The sequence below is a fragment of the Odocoileus virginianus genome, chromosome 5, assembly GCF_023699985.2.
Source record: "Odocoileus virginianus isolate 20LAN1187 ecotype Illinois chromosome 5, Ovbor_1.2, whole genome shotgun sequence".
Lineage (NCBI taxonomy): Eukaryota > Metazoa > Chordata > Mammalia > Artiodactyla > Cervidae > Odocoileus > Odocoileus virginianus.
Genome location: NC_069678.1, coordinates 1,248,876 through 1,262,808, shown reverse-complemented (window position 1 = coordinate 1,262,808; position 13,933 = coordinate 1,248,876). Strand labels below are relative to the sequence as shown.

The 13,933-nt window shown below is 42.4% G+C and overlaps 1 protein-coding gene and 1 long non-coding RNA gene across 2 annotated transcripts in view; one reads left to right on the top strand and one right to left on the bottom strand.

Annotated features, from left to right (window-relative positions):
* Nucleotides 1–5,031, bottom strand: part of LOC139035107 (uncharacterized) — a 43,992-nt gene extending 38,961 nt beyond the window's left edge. Inside the window, exon 1 of the long non-coding RNA XR_011487618.1 lies at nucleotides 4,677–5,031. This is a non-coding gene — a long non-coding RNA (uncharacterized lncRNA). The remainder of the gene's footprint in view (nucleotides 1–4,676) is intronic.
* On the top strand, nucleotides 5,032–9,198 carry TXNIP (thioredoxin interacting protein). The gene is made up of 8 exons (XM_020904379.2): nucleotides 5,032–5,553; nucleotides 6,038–6,110; nucleotides 6,227–6,374; nucleotides 6,583–6,685; nucleotides 6,818–7,074; nucleotides 7,179–7,335; nucleotides 7,450–7,601; nucleotides 7,732–9,198. The coding sequence occupies exons 1-8, from the start codon at nucleotides 5,304–5,306 to the stop codon at nucleotides 7,765–7,767; spliced, it is 1,176 nt and encodes a 391-aa protein (XP_020760038.1). The 5' UTR covers nucleotides 5,032–5,303; the 3' UTR covers nucleotides 7,768–9,198.
* Nucleotides 9,199–13,933: the final 4,735 nt, after the last annotated feature.

Below are 13,933 nucleotides of genomic sequence, written 5' to 3'. Positions count from 1 at the left end.
GCTAGAGGTTTCCATGAGTGATGTACAGATGGAAAAACTGAACAACAAAGCCTGAAGACAGAAAAGGAGACAGCCAAGAAGAAAAACTTTCAGCGGGGCAGAGAAAAAAGGAATTTCTGACAAGGGAGAAAAGGATAAAGTCCAAAAGAACATTTAAATTTACAAAGATGGCAGTTTTCAAATTATATAGAAGTCAAGGGGAATATGACCTAAAAAATGACTCTGGTTTCCTCTGGAAACTTAAAGAAAATCATTTCAGTGACAGCAGAAGCCAGGCTACAAAGGGACAAGTTTAGCCAACAGAGAAAGCTGGCAAAAGTTATTCTCTTAAGAAATTTGACAGTAAATGAAAGAAAACATATGGGGGATAGCATGAAAAGGGAAAAAAGTATTTTATATCATAAGGCTACCTTAAGAAATATCTTAAAGGAGTCTGCAGTGGTTTTGAACAAATTAATTCACCTCCTCTCTCCATCTTTCCCTGAAGTTGGACAACTCTCAGATCTTCATTCCTTCCTCAACATAGTAGAAAAATAGAGACACCAATAAACATAAAATATGGACTTCAAGATGAGATGATTTCTTTTTTTTAATGGCTGTTCTGGGTCTTCTAAACTGCTGGGGCTTATCTTTAGATGAGGCAAGCTGGGGCTACTTGCTAGCTGCAGTGCTCAGACTTCTCACTGGAGTGGCTTCTTTTGTTGCAGAACACAGACTTCTCACTGGAGTGGCTTCTTTTGTTGCAGAACACAGACTTCAGTAGTTGCAGCTCCTGGGCTCTAGCGCCCAGGCTCAATAGTGGCCCACAGGCTTAGTTGCTGCAAAGCATGTGGGATCTTCTCAGATCAAGGATCGAACCCGTGTCTACAGCATTGGCAGGCTGATTCTTTACCACTGAACCACCAGGGAAGCCCCAAGATGAGTGTTTTTTAAATTGAGGTATGTTTGACATACAACATTATATTAGTTTCAAGTGTACAATCTAATGATTGACATTTAGATATGTTGCAAAATGATCACCACAATAAGCCTAGTTAACATCTGTCACCATATATAATTACAGGATTTTTTCTCGTGATGACAACTTTTAAGATCTACTCTCTTAGCAACTTTCACATAGGCAATATAGTATTATTAACTATAGTCACTATGCTGTGCATTACATCTCTATGACATTTATTTTATAACTGTTAAGTTTATACCTTTTGACTCCCTTCACCCACTTCACCTACTCCCTACCCCAGGCAACCAGCAATCTGTTCAGATGAAGTGGTTTTTTTTTTTTTTTAATAATTAAAGCTAAGCTGAGAAACAAGAACCTTCAGAAAACAAACTAGAGACAAGACTCTAGATTAAGTATTAAGAATCCTCAGTTTAAACTGAGTGGAGAATGGCTCCACCAGTTACTAGCTATACGTCCTAGAGCAAGTCTACTTAACTAAAATAAGGAAGTTCCTCTCTTTAAAAAAAATATGACTGCTAGAGTCCCCTTTAACTTTAATATTTTATGAGTCTTATCCTAAACCCTTTAAAGTGAAGATCAAACAAGAAACCATGTGTTAAAGCACTGAGAAGCAGGATAACACATTAGAAAGAGTATCTAGTTTATTTATTTATTTTGGCCACACCACACTCAAGGCATCTTAGTCCCTGATCAGAGTCTAAACCCACACCCCCTGCAGTGGAAGCAGGGAGACTTAATGGCTGGGCTGCCAGGGAAGTCCCCAAGAGTATCTACTTTAGATCAGACAGACCTGGGTTCAAGATTTTGCTCTACTTACAGAATCAGTGACTGCAGGGAAATTACTTAACCCTCTGAGCCTGACTTAACTCTGAGTCACAGAGTTATTGTGAGAATTAAATGAAATAATCTAACCTTAAATCCTTCTATAACAAGGTGACAGATGAACCTATAAATAAAATATTACTGAGATAATTATGTAAAGGACCTGGTCCATTACAGGTGCTCAGTGACTTGGAGGAATAGCCAAAGTTGATCAGCCTCAAATGCCACACTCTCTTTTAAACCTTTATTTGTCTCTAAATTAATATTCCCTAGAGGAAAATGGGAAAGATAAGAGTAAAAGGGAAATTTTCAGAGTGAAATGAAAGTAGTGATTAAAAGGGAAAAAAAGGGGGCTATTAGGAACCTTGAGTCTTTAGAGTCCTAATGTTTATCAGAACATAAGTTAAAGAAAAGCGAAATGCAACCAGCTCTTTGTATTTGATCGGAACTGAGCGTAGAGGGCACTTCTCTCACTAAAAGCTTTGGCTTTGCTCAACCACCTCCTGTAAAGCAAACAATAATCATCGCTTGGCTTCCTATTGATACTGGGATTGAAGAGGGTGGGGAAGGAACAGGTAAAGATGATCTAATCTGCAAAACTCTTGGATTTAGCCCTCCTTTGCTGTTCCTTACTGGACCTGCTGTTTTCCTCCTTTGCATCCCACAAATGTTTGTACTCGGTTTTCAGGACAGAAGTTTGTAAGATTTTTTCTTCTTTGGCACAGGAACTGAGAAAAAGAATCAGAAGGCACGTTTTTATCAGAATACCAGGTTATAAGGTGAAAGGTTGTAAACAACTCTGTCCAGGACAACTCCATTTCAGAACATATCTTGGCTACAGGCCTGGTAGGCAGCAGCTGCCAAAGTGAAATCGTTTTCTGGCATTTAAGGGAACCCAGGCACAAAAGAGCGCAAACAAGTGGTCTGCACTAAGTTTTGCAAAATGGGAAAGAAAGAAGAAACTGGAGCCCAAGAGAGGGACTTAAAGCAAAAGAAAATGGTATTAAGATTAAAAAAAAAAAATCAAGTCAGTACTCCATAGCTGTGCCCAAGTAAATATTGGCATTCCCCTTTCTCTAAGATGTTCCAAATATATACCACCCTGGTCTGTCACACTCACCTCTCCTCCCTGCCCCTCAACATTTATGCAGTTACACATCACACACTGTTTAATAATATTGTCATTATGTATGTACTTATTTGTCAACATTTTGGTATTTCAGATTTACATACACTTGCTCATCTATCAACCTAAAAATTCTCTCAGAAGCTACGATTGAACATTTTAAAATTACTTTAGTGAGAGTCTCACCTTCCCTGCTCTACCTACTTCAACCAATATTGTTGACCAACTAAAAACAACACAGGCCTTATTGGTTAACTTTCTTAAACAGGGTGCCACCTCAAACCCACACACCCTAAGGATCAACATGTTCCCCTTTTTGTTCTGGGGGTTGGTCCTGTGGGTGTGTGTTTTCCAATAGTCTTGATGTCTGATTCTTGAGCTTGCTTAATAGTGCAGTTGGGTTGTAACTTGTTAGCCTTAAGGTGTCAACCCAGTTAGGGTGTGCAAGCAATAAGAAGGATCCTTCACAGCAACGAATAGCCATCTTCTTGCTAAGAGGGTAGGATCTCTACATATCCTAATGCTTGTTTACTTCCCCATCTCAATCTCTGGAACACTGTCTTCCTCTTTCTAGCACAAGAAATGAGGTAATAATCTCCTGATTCTCCAACCCATGGGAGGAACTCAGGAATCAAAGAAAAAGAATTCCTCTATCTGTGCATACAAGTCTTTCTTATTGCATCTATGAAAAATTTCTCAGGAGTCAGCTCCTAAGGCACCTCACGGCCAGCTAGGGAAAAACCCATCTGACAGAGAGCCAAATAACACAGGATGAAGAGTCAGGGTTTCTTTTAGCTTGAACATACAGTGTGCTAAAGATCCTTTTGTCTTTTCTTCCCGTTCTTACTTATTTCTAAACAGTCTAGGGGGAAAAACTTTTCAAAGACTGCAGAATGGTTCCTTCTAACAGAAATACGGCCCTCTTTCCCGGACACTTTCTCTCTGACAAATGACAACTTTCCTGCTTTTAACTAACTTGAAGGCTGTGAGGAGTGTGAGCAGCAGATTTAGAGGTGTACCTTTGATTTAGTAAGTTGGAAAGGGGAGAAAGACGAGAGAGTTAAAATAACTCAGGGAAAAGATGACTAGAGTGAAGCATCTTTTTTTTTTTTTTTTTTTTTAATTACTTTCCTGGAGAAGCAGCGAGTGAGTGAGATACTCAAGAGAAAGAACACACTTTAACGAAGAGGTAATGAGGTAACTGGGAGAACAAAAATAAAATGTTCCCTAACTCTGCAGATAGGGACTGAAGAGATGACGGGATAAGAGGCAGGATGTGGACACGCCCGTACTGTACTGGTCCAGAGAACAGAGAGAACCGAGTGGAGGACGCAGGGAGGGGCAGGGGCGCACAGACCAGAGCCCCCAGCCTCCAGCCCAAGGGGCTAGAAAGGGAGTGGCGGGTGGCCAATCAGTCCCACACATGCGCTTTGCTGTGACCACTGGAGAGGTTAAAAATTTGTGACAAGTTCTCCTTTCCTTCCACACAGCCGGGATTTTTTATGGGGGGAACGGGAAGTAACAGGGGGTTGTTTGTTGATTTTTAAGAGCGATGGGGGGCAAGAGAAGGACAAAGGGGATCTTCCGGAACAGTAACGACTGAACTCCCTGTCCTCCGCCCCATCCTAAAGTATTCTTGGAGCTCTGGGATTGTTTTTCACACGACTTGCGATTTGTGAGCCGGGAATAAACAGTCGCTTCTAAATTAATTACATTGGCTGAGGTTAGGCACGAAATTCCATCATAAGCACATTTTCTTTTTACCTCAAAATATAGCTCCCACTCCAAAAGCATCCGCACCCGCCCTTCGAAGACCACTGGCCTCGGCTAAATTTTGGAGTCAGCGAAGCATTCCTTCCTTGGGCACAGGGGAAGCCGCCCTATAGCCCCGCCGCCCCCTCCTCCCAGCCCCGCAGCGATGCACAACAACCATTTTCCCCGCCAGGAGCACACTGTGTCCACGCGCTGCTGAGACCTCGCTGATTGGTGGGGCTCCTGGTAAACAAGGAGCGGGCAGCCAATGGGAGAGCTGTGCACGAGGGCAGCACGAGCCTCCAGGCCAGCGCTCGCGTGGACCTGCCTGCCGGGCTACTATATAAAGCAGTTTCCGGCTCTCAGTTGCAAACTATCCTTTCGTCTTCTGAGGTGGGGCTCGTGAAGCCTTCCCGCTGAGATTTGGAGCTTTCCTCCAGCTGTTAGAGGGAAAGAAAGCAAAGAAAGCTTATTTTTCTCTTGCGATCTCTTGATATAATTCGCGGCTTACATTTTTGGGTGGACGTGTTTTCAAAAATTTAGTAGAGAAGTGAAAAGTGAAAAAGTTTTAACAGCAAAGGATCCTTTGAGAGTTTTGTTTTGTCGTCATTTTTAACTCTTAAGCAAACCCAGCCCAACATGGTGATGTTCAAGAAGATCAAGTCTTTCGAGGTGGTCTTTAACGACCCGGAAAAGGTGTACGGCAGTGGGGAGAAGGTGGCTGGTCGGGTGATAGTAGAAGTGTGTGAAGTCACTCGAGTCAAAGCTGTGAGGATCCTGGCTTGCGGAGTGGCCAAAGTCCTGTGGATGCAGGGATCCCAGCAGTGCAAGCAGACGTTGGACTACCTACGCTACGAAGACACGCTTCTCCTGGACGACCAACCAGCTGGTGAGTGACCCAACTGTTTGCTGGAGGGTGAAAGCGGATTGATACAGATAAAGCCCACACTGTAGATCCTAAGTTGCTTGCTTGGGTTGTGAGGTTTGAATTTTGTGTGGCTTCCTTATCTTCTTTAGTTTTAACTTGCAGACTCCCCCCCACCCCCCAAAAAGGGTGATTTGTGCAACTTCTCAGGGTGCTGTGTTCTGCGGGTGATCCTGAGGGATGTTGACTTAGCTATTGAAAGATTTTTATGTCTTCATAAATTGCTTGTTCTTTGCTTGCTTCTTGTTTGAGATGATAATAGGTTAATAGTGCTTTCAGCACTGTAGGGCTTTGCAACTTTTTGCCCAGCGAATGCATCAGAATCTCATTTAAGAACATAAGGGGTTCTGCAATAACTCTTGCATGCTGCCCAAAAATTCCTTATAGCACAGATGCATTTTAAGTGTAACAAGAAACCTAGAAACTACTCCTTTTTCTCTCCCTTCAGGTGAGAATGAGATGGTGATCATGAGACCTGGAAACAAATATGAATACAAGTTCGGCTTTGAACTTCCTCAGGGGTAGGTTATGAACTAAATGCATCTGTGATCTTACCTGTCTGTAAAAATCTTCCCCACTTTTGATAGTTACTCTTCTTGGAGAGCATTTTTAAATTGTTTGCTTTTTCTTGATAAAGGCCTCTGGGAACATCTTTCAAAGGAAAATATGGGTGTGTGGACTACTGGGTGAAGGCTTTTCTTGATCGCCCCAGCCAGCCAACTCAAGAGACAAAGAAAAACTTTGAAGTGATGGATCTAGTGGATGTCAATACTCCTGATTTACTGGTGAGATTCATTTTAAGAGTCTATTCTTCTGGGTTTCAGAGATAAATAATCAGGTTTTTAGGGCATTAAAGTGAAGCCAGTCAGGGAATAAAGTCCTTAAGTCATCAAGGTGGGAGGGAAAACGACCTAATTTAAGCAGTGGAAAGAGAAGCAGAGAAAGGATCTCTAGAGATTCTCAAAACGCCTTTTTACACTTCATTGTACATAGGAACCTGTGTCAGCTAAAAAGGAGAAGAAAGTTTCCTGCATGTTCATACCTGATGGGCGGGTGTCTGTCTCTGCACGAATTGACAGAAAAGGATTCTGTGAAGGTAAAAATCTAGTGCTTTAAAATGGGAGACTTAAAACAGGAACTGTGGGTTTGGGAATAAGGGCAGGAGGCAGGGACAGGTTAAAAGTCATGGACTGCTCTGAGCATCAGTTTTCATCTTTCTCATTGCCAGGTGATGAGATTAACATCCATGCTGATTTTGAGAATACATGTTCCCGTATCGTGATCCCCAAAGCTGCCATTGTAGCCCGCCACACTTACCTTGCCAATGGCCAAACCAAGGTGCTGACGCAGAAGTTGTCATCAGTCAGAGGCAATCATATTATTTCCGGAACCTGTGCATCATGGCGTGGCAAGAGCCTTCGGGTGCAGAAGATCAGGCCTTCTATCTTGGGCTGCAATATCCTGCGAGTTGAATACTCCTTACTGGTGAGTGGGTGGATGGGGTTGGAGAGAGAAATTGTTCATTCGTCAAAATGATAGTGGTGTTTCTCCAGATTTATAGCCTGAAAAACTGATGTCTTCCTTTCTAGATCTACGTTAGCGTCCCTGGCTCCAAGAAAGTCATTCTTGACCTGCCTCTGGTTATTGGCAGCAGGTCAGGCCTCAGCAGCCGGACGTCCAGCATGGCCAGCCAAACCAGCTCTGAGATGAGTTGGGTAGACCTGAACATCCCAGATACCCCAGAAGGTGAGCCAGACACCTAATATCATTTTTTCCCCTCTGGCCTGGGTGGGTTTGTAAAATTGTGATGGTTAGGCTTTTCTTGGCTGGGTTTCTTATCTCCATGCTTTCTCTCTCTAGCTCCTCCTTGCTATATGGATAGCATTGCTGAAGATCACCGGTTGGAGAGCCCCACTACTCCTCTGCTAGATGACACAGATGGTTCTCAAGACAGCCCTATTTTTATGTATGCTCCGGAGTTCAGGTTCATGCCACCACCTACTTATTCTGAGGTGAGAATTGTCATTTACCACATTTGTGCTAAGCCTTTTATAGGAAGTTAACTTCTTGGGATTGCCAGACTGGATTGTTGTTTTTTTCCTTACCCAAACTAAAATACTCTTTTTCTTCTCTTCCTCCCAGGTTGATCCCTGCATCCTGAACAACAATGTGCAGTGAACATGTGGAAGAAAAGAAGCAGTTGTACCTACCTGTTTCTTTTTATCTCTCTTCCTGGACTCTTTAATTTTTTAGAGACTCAACAGTCTCCACAGTGGGGTACAGGTCCACCCCAGCCTCTGACTCTCCAGTATAGGAGGTGATCTGCAGGCAATCTCCTGGGCCTTAAAGGGTGCGCATTCATCTTCAGCCAGCGAGATGATGTGGTAGAGTTTTTTGCTAGATGGGTTTAAAAACACATTAGAAAAAAAACTAAGGCCCATCCCATTTTCTTGAATCTCTTTGAAAATTGAGGCATTTTCAGTAATTTTGAGTAAGGGGTAGAAATGGCATCCTGGAATGGTGTTCCTACGGTTGAATGGAGGGAATTATGTAATAGATATTGTTATAACAATAGATCTTGAACCTCTGCCATGTGGAGGAGAGCCCATTTAGAAAACTAAGAAAGTGAAAAGAAAAAATGGTCATGGCCAAAACTTTGGGAAAACGATGTTCTTAAAACCATTGTTCCCCATTGTTTGTACACTTACAGAAAAAAAAGAAAAGCCCGCCAGAATTGATTGGGTTTGGACTTTGGAGCAAGCTTCCCCTGTGAATTAAAGGGGAGGAACTCTTAAGTTTCTTTGTTTAGAAAGTATTTTTAATCAGTCATAAAGCAGTAGTAACTGTGCCCCACCAGAGGTCTTAAAAGCCATTTTTAGAGCCTATTGCACTGTGTTCTCCTGTTGGCAAACATTTTTATGTGGGAGAATGTTTTTTTTTTTTTTTCCATGTGACTCCTTGGAATTGATTCTGAGGCAATGTCCTTAGCACTTTAGTTTGTGTCAAATTTGGGGTTTTTTCCTTTCTCAGATGGAAGTTAAAACTGGTCTACTATGTCTCTAGGGGTAAGCACAATGACAGGGAAAAAAAAGTGTTACTGCTTTTGAGACTTTGTCCAGTGTTCAGAATTCTGCAGTTCTGACACTGATTACGTGAGAAGGGTTGCTGCTATCAGCCTTGCCCACTGTGACTTCTCCAAACCCAAGGAGAAACCCTAGATAAAATGCCCCAACACTGTGATCAGAGCATCCAGATGTTGCCATGAGAAATCAGAAGGCAGATCTTCACAGAAGCCCCAAGGGCTCACTTCCTGCCCAGTGTTAGGAGACAGGGTTGTTGACAGCCCCTGTCTCAACTGCAGTTTTTAGCACTTGGTCAGTCACTCTCCGCCTTAGCACTTTGTTCACTGTCCTGTGTCAGAGCTCTGAGCTCTATCTACCCTTTTCTGGAAAAGTATGTGGGCTGAAGGTGGTTTCATTTTTTGTTTTTTAATTGTATATCTTTTTGTATGAGAAAAACTATATTTTGTACTTAACCAGATATATTTTTCACCCCAGGTGGGGGTATTCTTTGTAAAAAAATAAAAAGTTTTTTTTAATGGCAAAAAAAGTTTCTCTTCTTGTCTGTGAGATAATATTGAAGTTATTAGAAAAAAAATGTGCCTAAAGGAGCTTTCCCCCTTACTTCACAACTCAGATTGTTGAAAACCCTATAGAGAAACCATTTCTTATTGATCCTAAGGACTATAGTCAGCATGGGGGTTAGGAGGGTCATGAGAGAAGGAATTTGAGCTACATTGTCTTTTGTCCAATTCACTGAAGAAGTTCAGTGAATAGTGGGGTCTTTTGGTGGTCTAAGCTAGTTTTCTACATCTTTAGTTAATCATTACTAAACTTCTTCAACTTTGGAGTATATAAGGCTTCTTTTGCTTGTTTAATGAGCTCCTGAAATACAGAGAAATGAATTTTGTAAGGGCATTTGGGAGGAAAGTGTTATGGTACTTTGATTTCTTATTTTGGTTTCATCATAGTTTCTTGCCAGTAAAAACGTGGTTTATATGTAGGAAGACAATACAGGACTAAAGGGTTTTTACAGTTAAGAATATCAAGTTTTTTGAAGACAGCTACCATTTTCTTTTTTAATCGCTGCATCTCCTACAACAATTCCTATCCAGGCACATGATCATAACTCAGTAAATGTTTGCTGAACATTCAAATCCACCTTCATCCTTACAGTATGCTTTACCGTTCCTGTTACTTCTTTGTAGAGTGATAACAGATTGATACCACAGCTCCACCTCTAATTGAAATGATTATTATTCCTAAAGGAGTGACTTACAGTGATAAAACCCCAAGATGGCAGAGATTAACATACTTTCTGATTTCTGTTGCATTTAAACTTCTGCAGACAAATCTAGCCTTAGCCTTTATTGGGAGAGGGGGGTTGGCTTTTCTGTGGATCTCCACATAGTAATTCCCAACTTCAAACTCCTGAAAGTTCATTAAAAATGAAAGTGTTAGTTCAGTTGTGTCTGACTCTTTACAATCCCATGGCTGTAGCCCACCAGGGTCCTCTGGAATTCTACAGGCAAGAATATTGGAGTGGGTAGCCCTTCCTGACCCAGGGATCAAACCTGTGTCTCTGCATTGCAGGCAGATTCTTTACCGTCTGAGCCAACAGCGGTCATAAAATCAATGTAAATTGAACAGAAAGTGAGATTGAAAAGATTATTTTCCAGTTCAGTCTTAGTGTCTAGCTTTCATTCTCAGTAGCTCTTTTGTGCCTCCTGTTTTTTCTTTATCAAGGCATCAGGGTCTAGCTCTGGTGCCATGGTCACCTTCACTCTCACCTTTGCCTCCTCCATTTCTTACCTATTCAAGAATTTATGGCCTCCTCCCTCTTTCAAATCTATGACCAGATTTGAAACCAGGTCAAAGTTGATGGAAAAGTTTTTCTGGAGCTTGTTTTCCAGGGACTGGAGGGGTGGGGCAAGGACAAGAGCTGGCCAGAGGGCAGGACAAAGAGAAGGGGAGACCATGGAGCACACAACTCTGGTTGATTGTGTACACAGCCTGGCTACTGGAGTGTGATACAAGAAGGGGATGGAGAGGGTAGATAACTTACAGCCAAGTTCTCATAGAGACTTGAGCCTTGAAGGGCCAGAACATATGCACCCCCTCCTGATAGCAGGAGCCTAATAGCTCAAATCCAGTACAGTCCAACAGAACTGTAATGATGGAAAGGTGGTACATTTGCACTAATACAGTAGGCACTGTTCACACGTGACAAGTGAGCTCTGAAATGTGTGGCTGCTTTTTACTGACAAACTGAATTTTTTTTTTTGTTTTAAATTTAGTTGGTTCCATGTGACTAGTGACTGTTGAACAGCACAGAAAAATCTGAGGAAGGAAGTAGACAGCTATAGCTGTTCACCCAGAGGAAATACATCCCTCCCTTAAAAAGCACAAAAGTCTCTACTGGACTTCCTTTTGGGTTTGATACACAACTCCTACCTCACCTCAGGACATCTACATATGGGCCCACTTAAGGAGTCTTCCTTGGGTCCTAGCCCAGCTGCTTCTCCATTTAAGTGGGTCGATATTTTGGGTCTTCCTTTCCCATACTCTTCTCATATGTCTATTAATTTTTAAGGAACTATAACCTACACATACACCCATTAAAGGAGATCCAGTTCTTAGTACCATTTATTCATTAGGTCTAACCTGGTATAGGAAGATCTAAAAGAAGACAGAAATAAAACTATCTAAAGAGAGAAAATAGCCAGAGAAAGTAAAATTAATAAGAAAATAACTGATACTTCTACAATCAGGATCCTGGACCACCCTGATAACTCTGAACAGACTGGAATAAACAAAGATATAATTTGGGAGAGAAAAGTATGGAGAAGATCTGCCCAAGCACCTGGTCAATAAAAAAAAAAATCACATAAGAGCTAAAGGTTATGAACTGGGCTGAAGAAGTGACTTTTGCCCAGTTTCTTCACTACTATATAGACCTTTTCCTAGAATTCCTTCCATGGACTATCTCTAGGTGACAAAATGCGTAAGATGGATAAGGAAAATGTTTTGCCGACCCTCCAGTGGCCCAACCCTTGTCTCAAGCATCCTGAACTCAGTAGTTCTGGAGTTCAGTCTCTGTTCTGTCCCTATATCCACTTCCATTTCCTAAGCTGAAAAACTCCCTCTCAAAGATAGCTACAAATCCAGGGCTGCGGTCCTGGCCCAATAGGTGAGTCTATAGCCTAGAAGAAGTTCAAGATCAGCCTTCTTATACTATTAAGGAGAAACAGTATAGAGTGGTAATTAAGCACATGTACCCTGGAGTCAAGCTATCTAAATTCAAACCCTACTTCCACCACTTAACAAACTGTATGACCTTGCAATTTGTTTAACCTGTGCTACAGTTTATCTGTAAAATGGAAAATAATACTACTACCTACCTTAGAAAATTGCTGTAATGATTTAAAAAATCTGTGGGAAGTGTTTCAACAATGGCAAACAAGTGCTTTTTAAAAATTTTAAATATTTATTTATTTTTGGCTGTTCTGGATCTTCATTCTTCCCATGGGCTTTCTCTAATTAACGAGAGCAGGGCCTACTCTCTAGCTCTGGTGTGCACGGGCTTCTCATTGTGGTGGCTTCTCTTGTTGCAGAGCATGAGCTGTAGGCTCACGGACTTCCATAGTTTCAGCTTGTGGGCTCTAGAGTTTGGGTTCAGTGGTTGTGGCAAACAGGCTTAGTTGTCCTAAGGAAGATGTGGGATCTTCCTGTACCAGAGATCGAACTTATGTCCCTTGCATTGGCAGGTGGATTCCTATCCACTGTGCCACCAGGAAAGTCTGGAAACAAGTGCTTATTATCTAAAATATTGCGAAGGCATATTCACCACCACCAACCACCTTGATTAGCTCAGTCCCAGGCATGTCCCCAGAACTGTCTTCCTCTGACCTGTCATAAATAACACTACTCTCTGTTCCTCTGAATTCCCTTCCCGTGTTGGGGGAACAAAGGAGTCTGAGAAGAGGTCAGGGTACAGAAGCTGACTCCACCTTAGTTAATTTTGTGGTGGGAGAGAGGTGGCCCGTTATTGGGACTCCCGACCACTGGGCCAGGACAGGCCCTCTGCACACTCCCATGGTATAGTTCTTTCACACTCCTGTGTGCTTCACAGGCCTCTGGAGTTACTCCACCTTCTGGAAATTAGTTAATTGAGTTCTCAACTTTTCAGTACTGTGGTGTTGCCAGAGTTGGACACGACTCAGTAACTAAACAACAACAATCTTTTCAGTACACAATTTCAGGGGAAAGATTCCCACTTGAAGTGATAAGCTGAGAAACAGAGAGTGATGGATATACAATGTGACACTATGAAGAACTCTCAGACTCTTCATTTGAAGGCATTGCATCTCATTTGATTTACTTCCCTAAGGTAAATGCATGACTGAGTAGCACAAAAACCAGTGGAGGTGAGCTCCACTGATGAAGCTCAATTTAGCCAATTTAGGCTATTCCTGTCTTGTCTTGACCCTTCCCTTGGTGTGACCCTGCTGTGTCCCCTAGGGATCCTGTTATGTATGGAGAAAAGAATGGACAGGCTCTGAAGGCTGGAGTTTTTCTGACTACCAATCGGTTGGTCGTCTTCAGGTAGTAAAGTGATGGGAGAAGGAGGAGGAGAGGCAGAACACGGGGATGGAATTGTGAAACCCACAGGCTTTGGGTCCTGAGATGTCACTCAGGTCCATTCTTATTCCTCGCTGAGTGATGGAGCTGCTGACCATCTCTCCAAGTCAATCAAACAGTCAGTAAACAGGTTCTTGGAAATGTCTGGCTGGGTACCCAGCTCAGATATTTTTATCCTCTTGGATAGATGGACAGAGGAAGGATTTCAGTTGCTGGGAGGAGAGGTGGTGTTCATGACTGTGAGAACTGTGTTTTCCTTGTATGGTTCTGTGGCTAAAGACCGCTCCCTCTCCAGTCCACCTGTCTATATTCCAACTTCCTCCTTCGCCTATCCAGGCTCACAGTTTCCTTCTTTCCTTCGTCTCCTGTTCTCCCCTTTCTCTGTTTCATCTTTCGTGCTTGCCTCATCTTCCAACTCTGAGGAATCTTTGATTTCTGTTTCAGACCCCAATATGTTTTCAGCTCCATATCCCTGAATATCAGGGGAAAGGTGGTTGGGTGCTGACCAATGGCTCCTTTGCTTTTGCTGGAGAAAATGTTGCCTGCCACTGGTACCCAAAGGCTTCTCTTTAATTATATTTCCCGAGTTGTCCTGTAGGAGAACTCCATTCTCTCCTGCAGCCTCATGAACCTTACTGCCCCCG

What these genes read in the sequence shown, in the direction of transcription:
- TXNIP (XM_020904379.2), top strand. Translation starts at nt 5,304, where the DNA reads ATGGTGATGTTCAAGAAGATCAAGTCTTTCGAGGTGGTCTTTAACGAC. An exon ending in GAGTTGAATACTCCTTACTG is followed by an intron (nt 7,075 to 7,178) that starts GTGAGTGGGTGG and finishes CTTCCTTTCTAG; the next exon opens with ATCTACGTTAGCGTCCCTGG. An exon ending in CACCACCTACTTATTCTGAG is followed by an intron (nt 7,602 to 7,731) that starts GTGAGAATTGTC and finishes TCTTCCTCCCAG; the next exon opens with GTTGATCCCTGCATCCTGAA.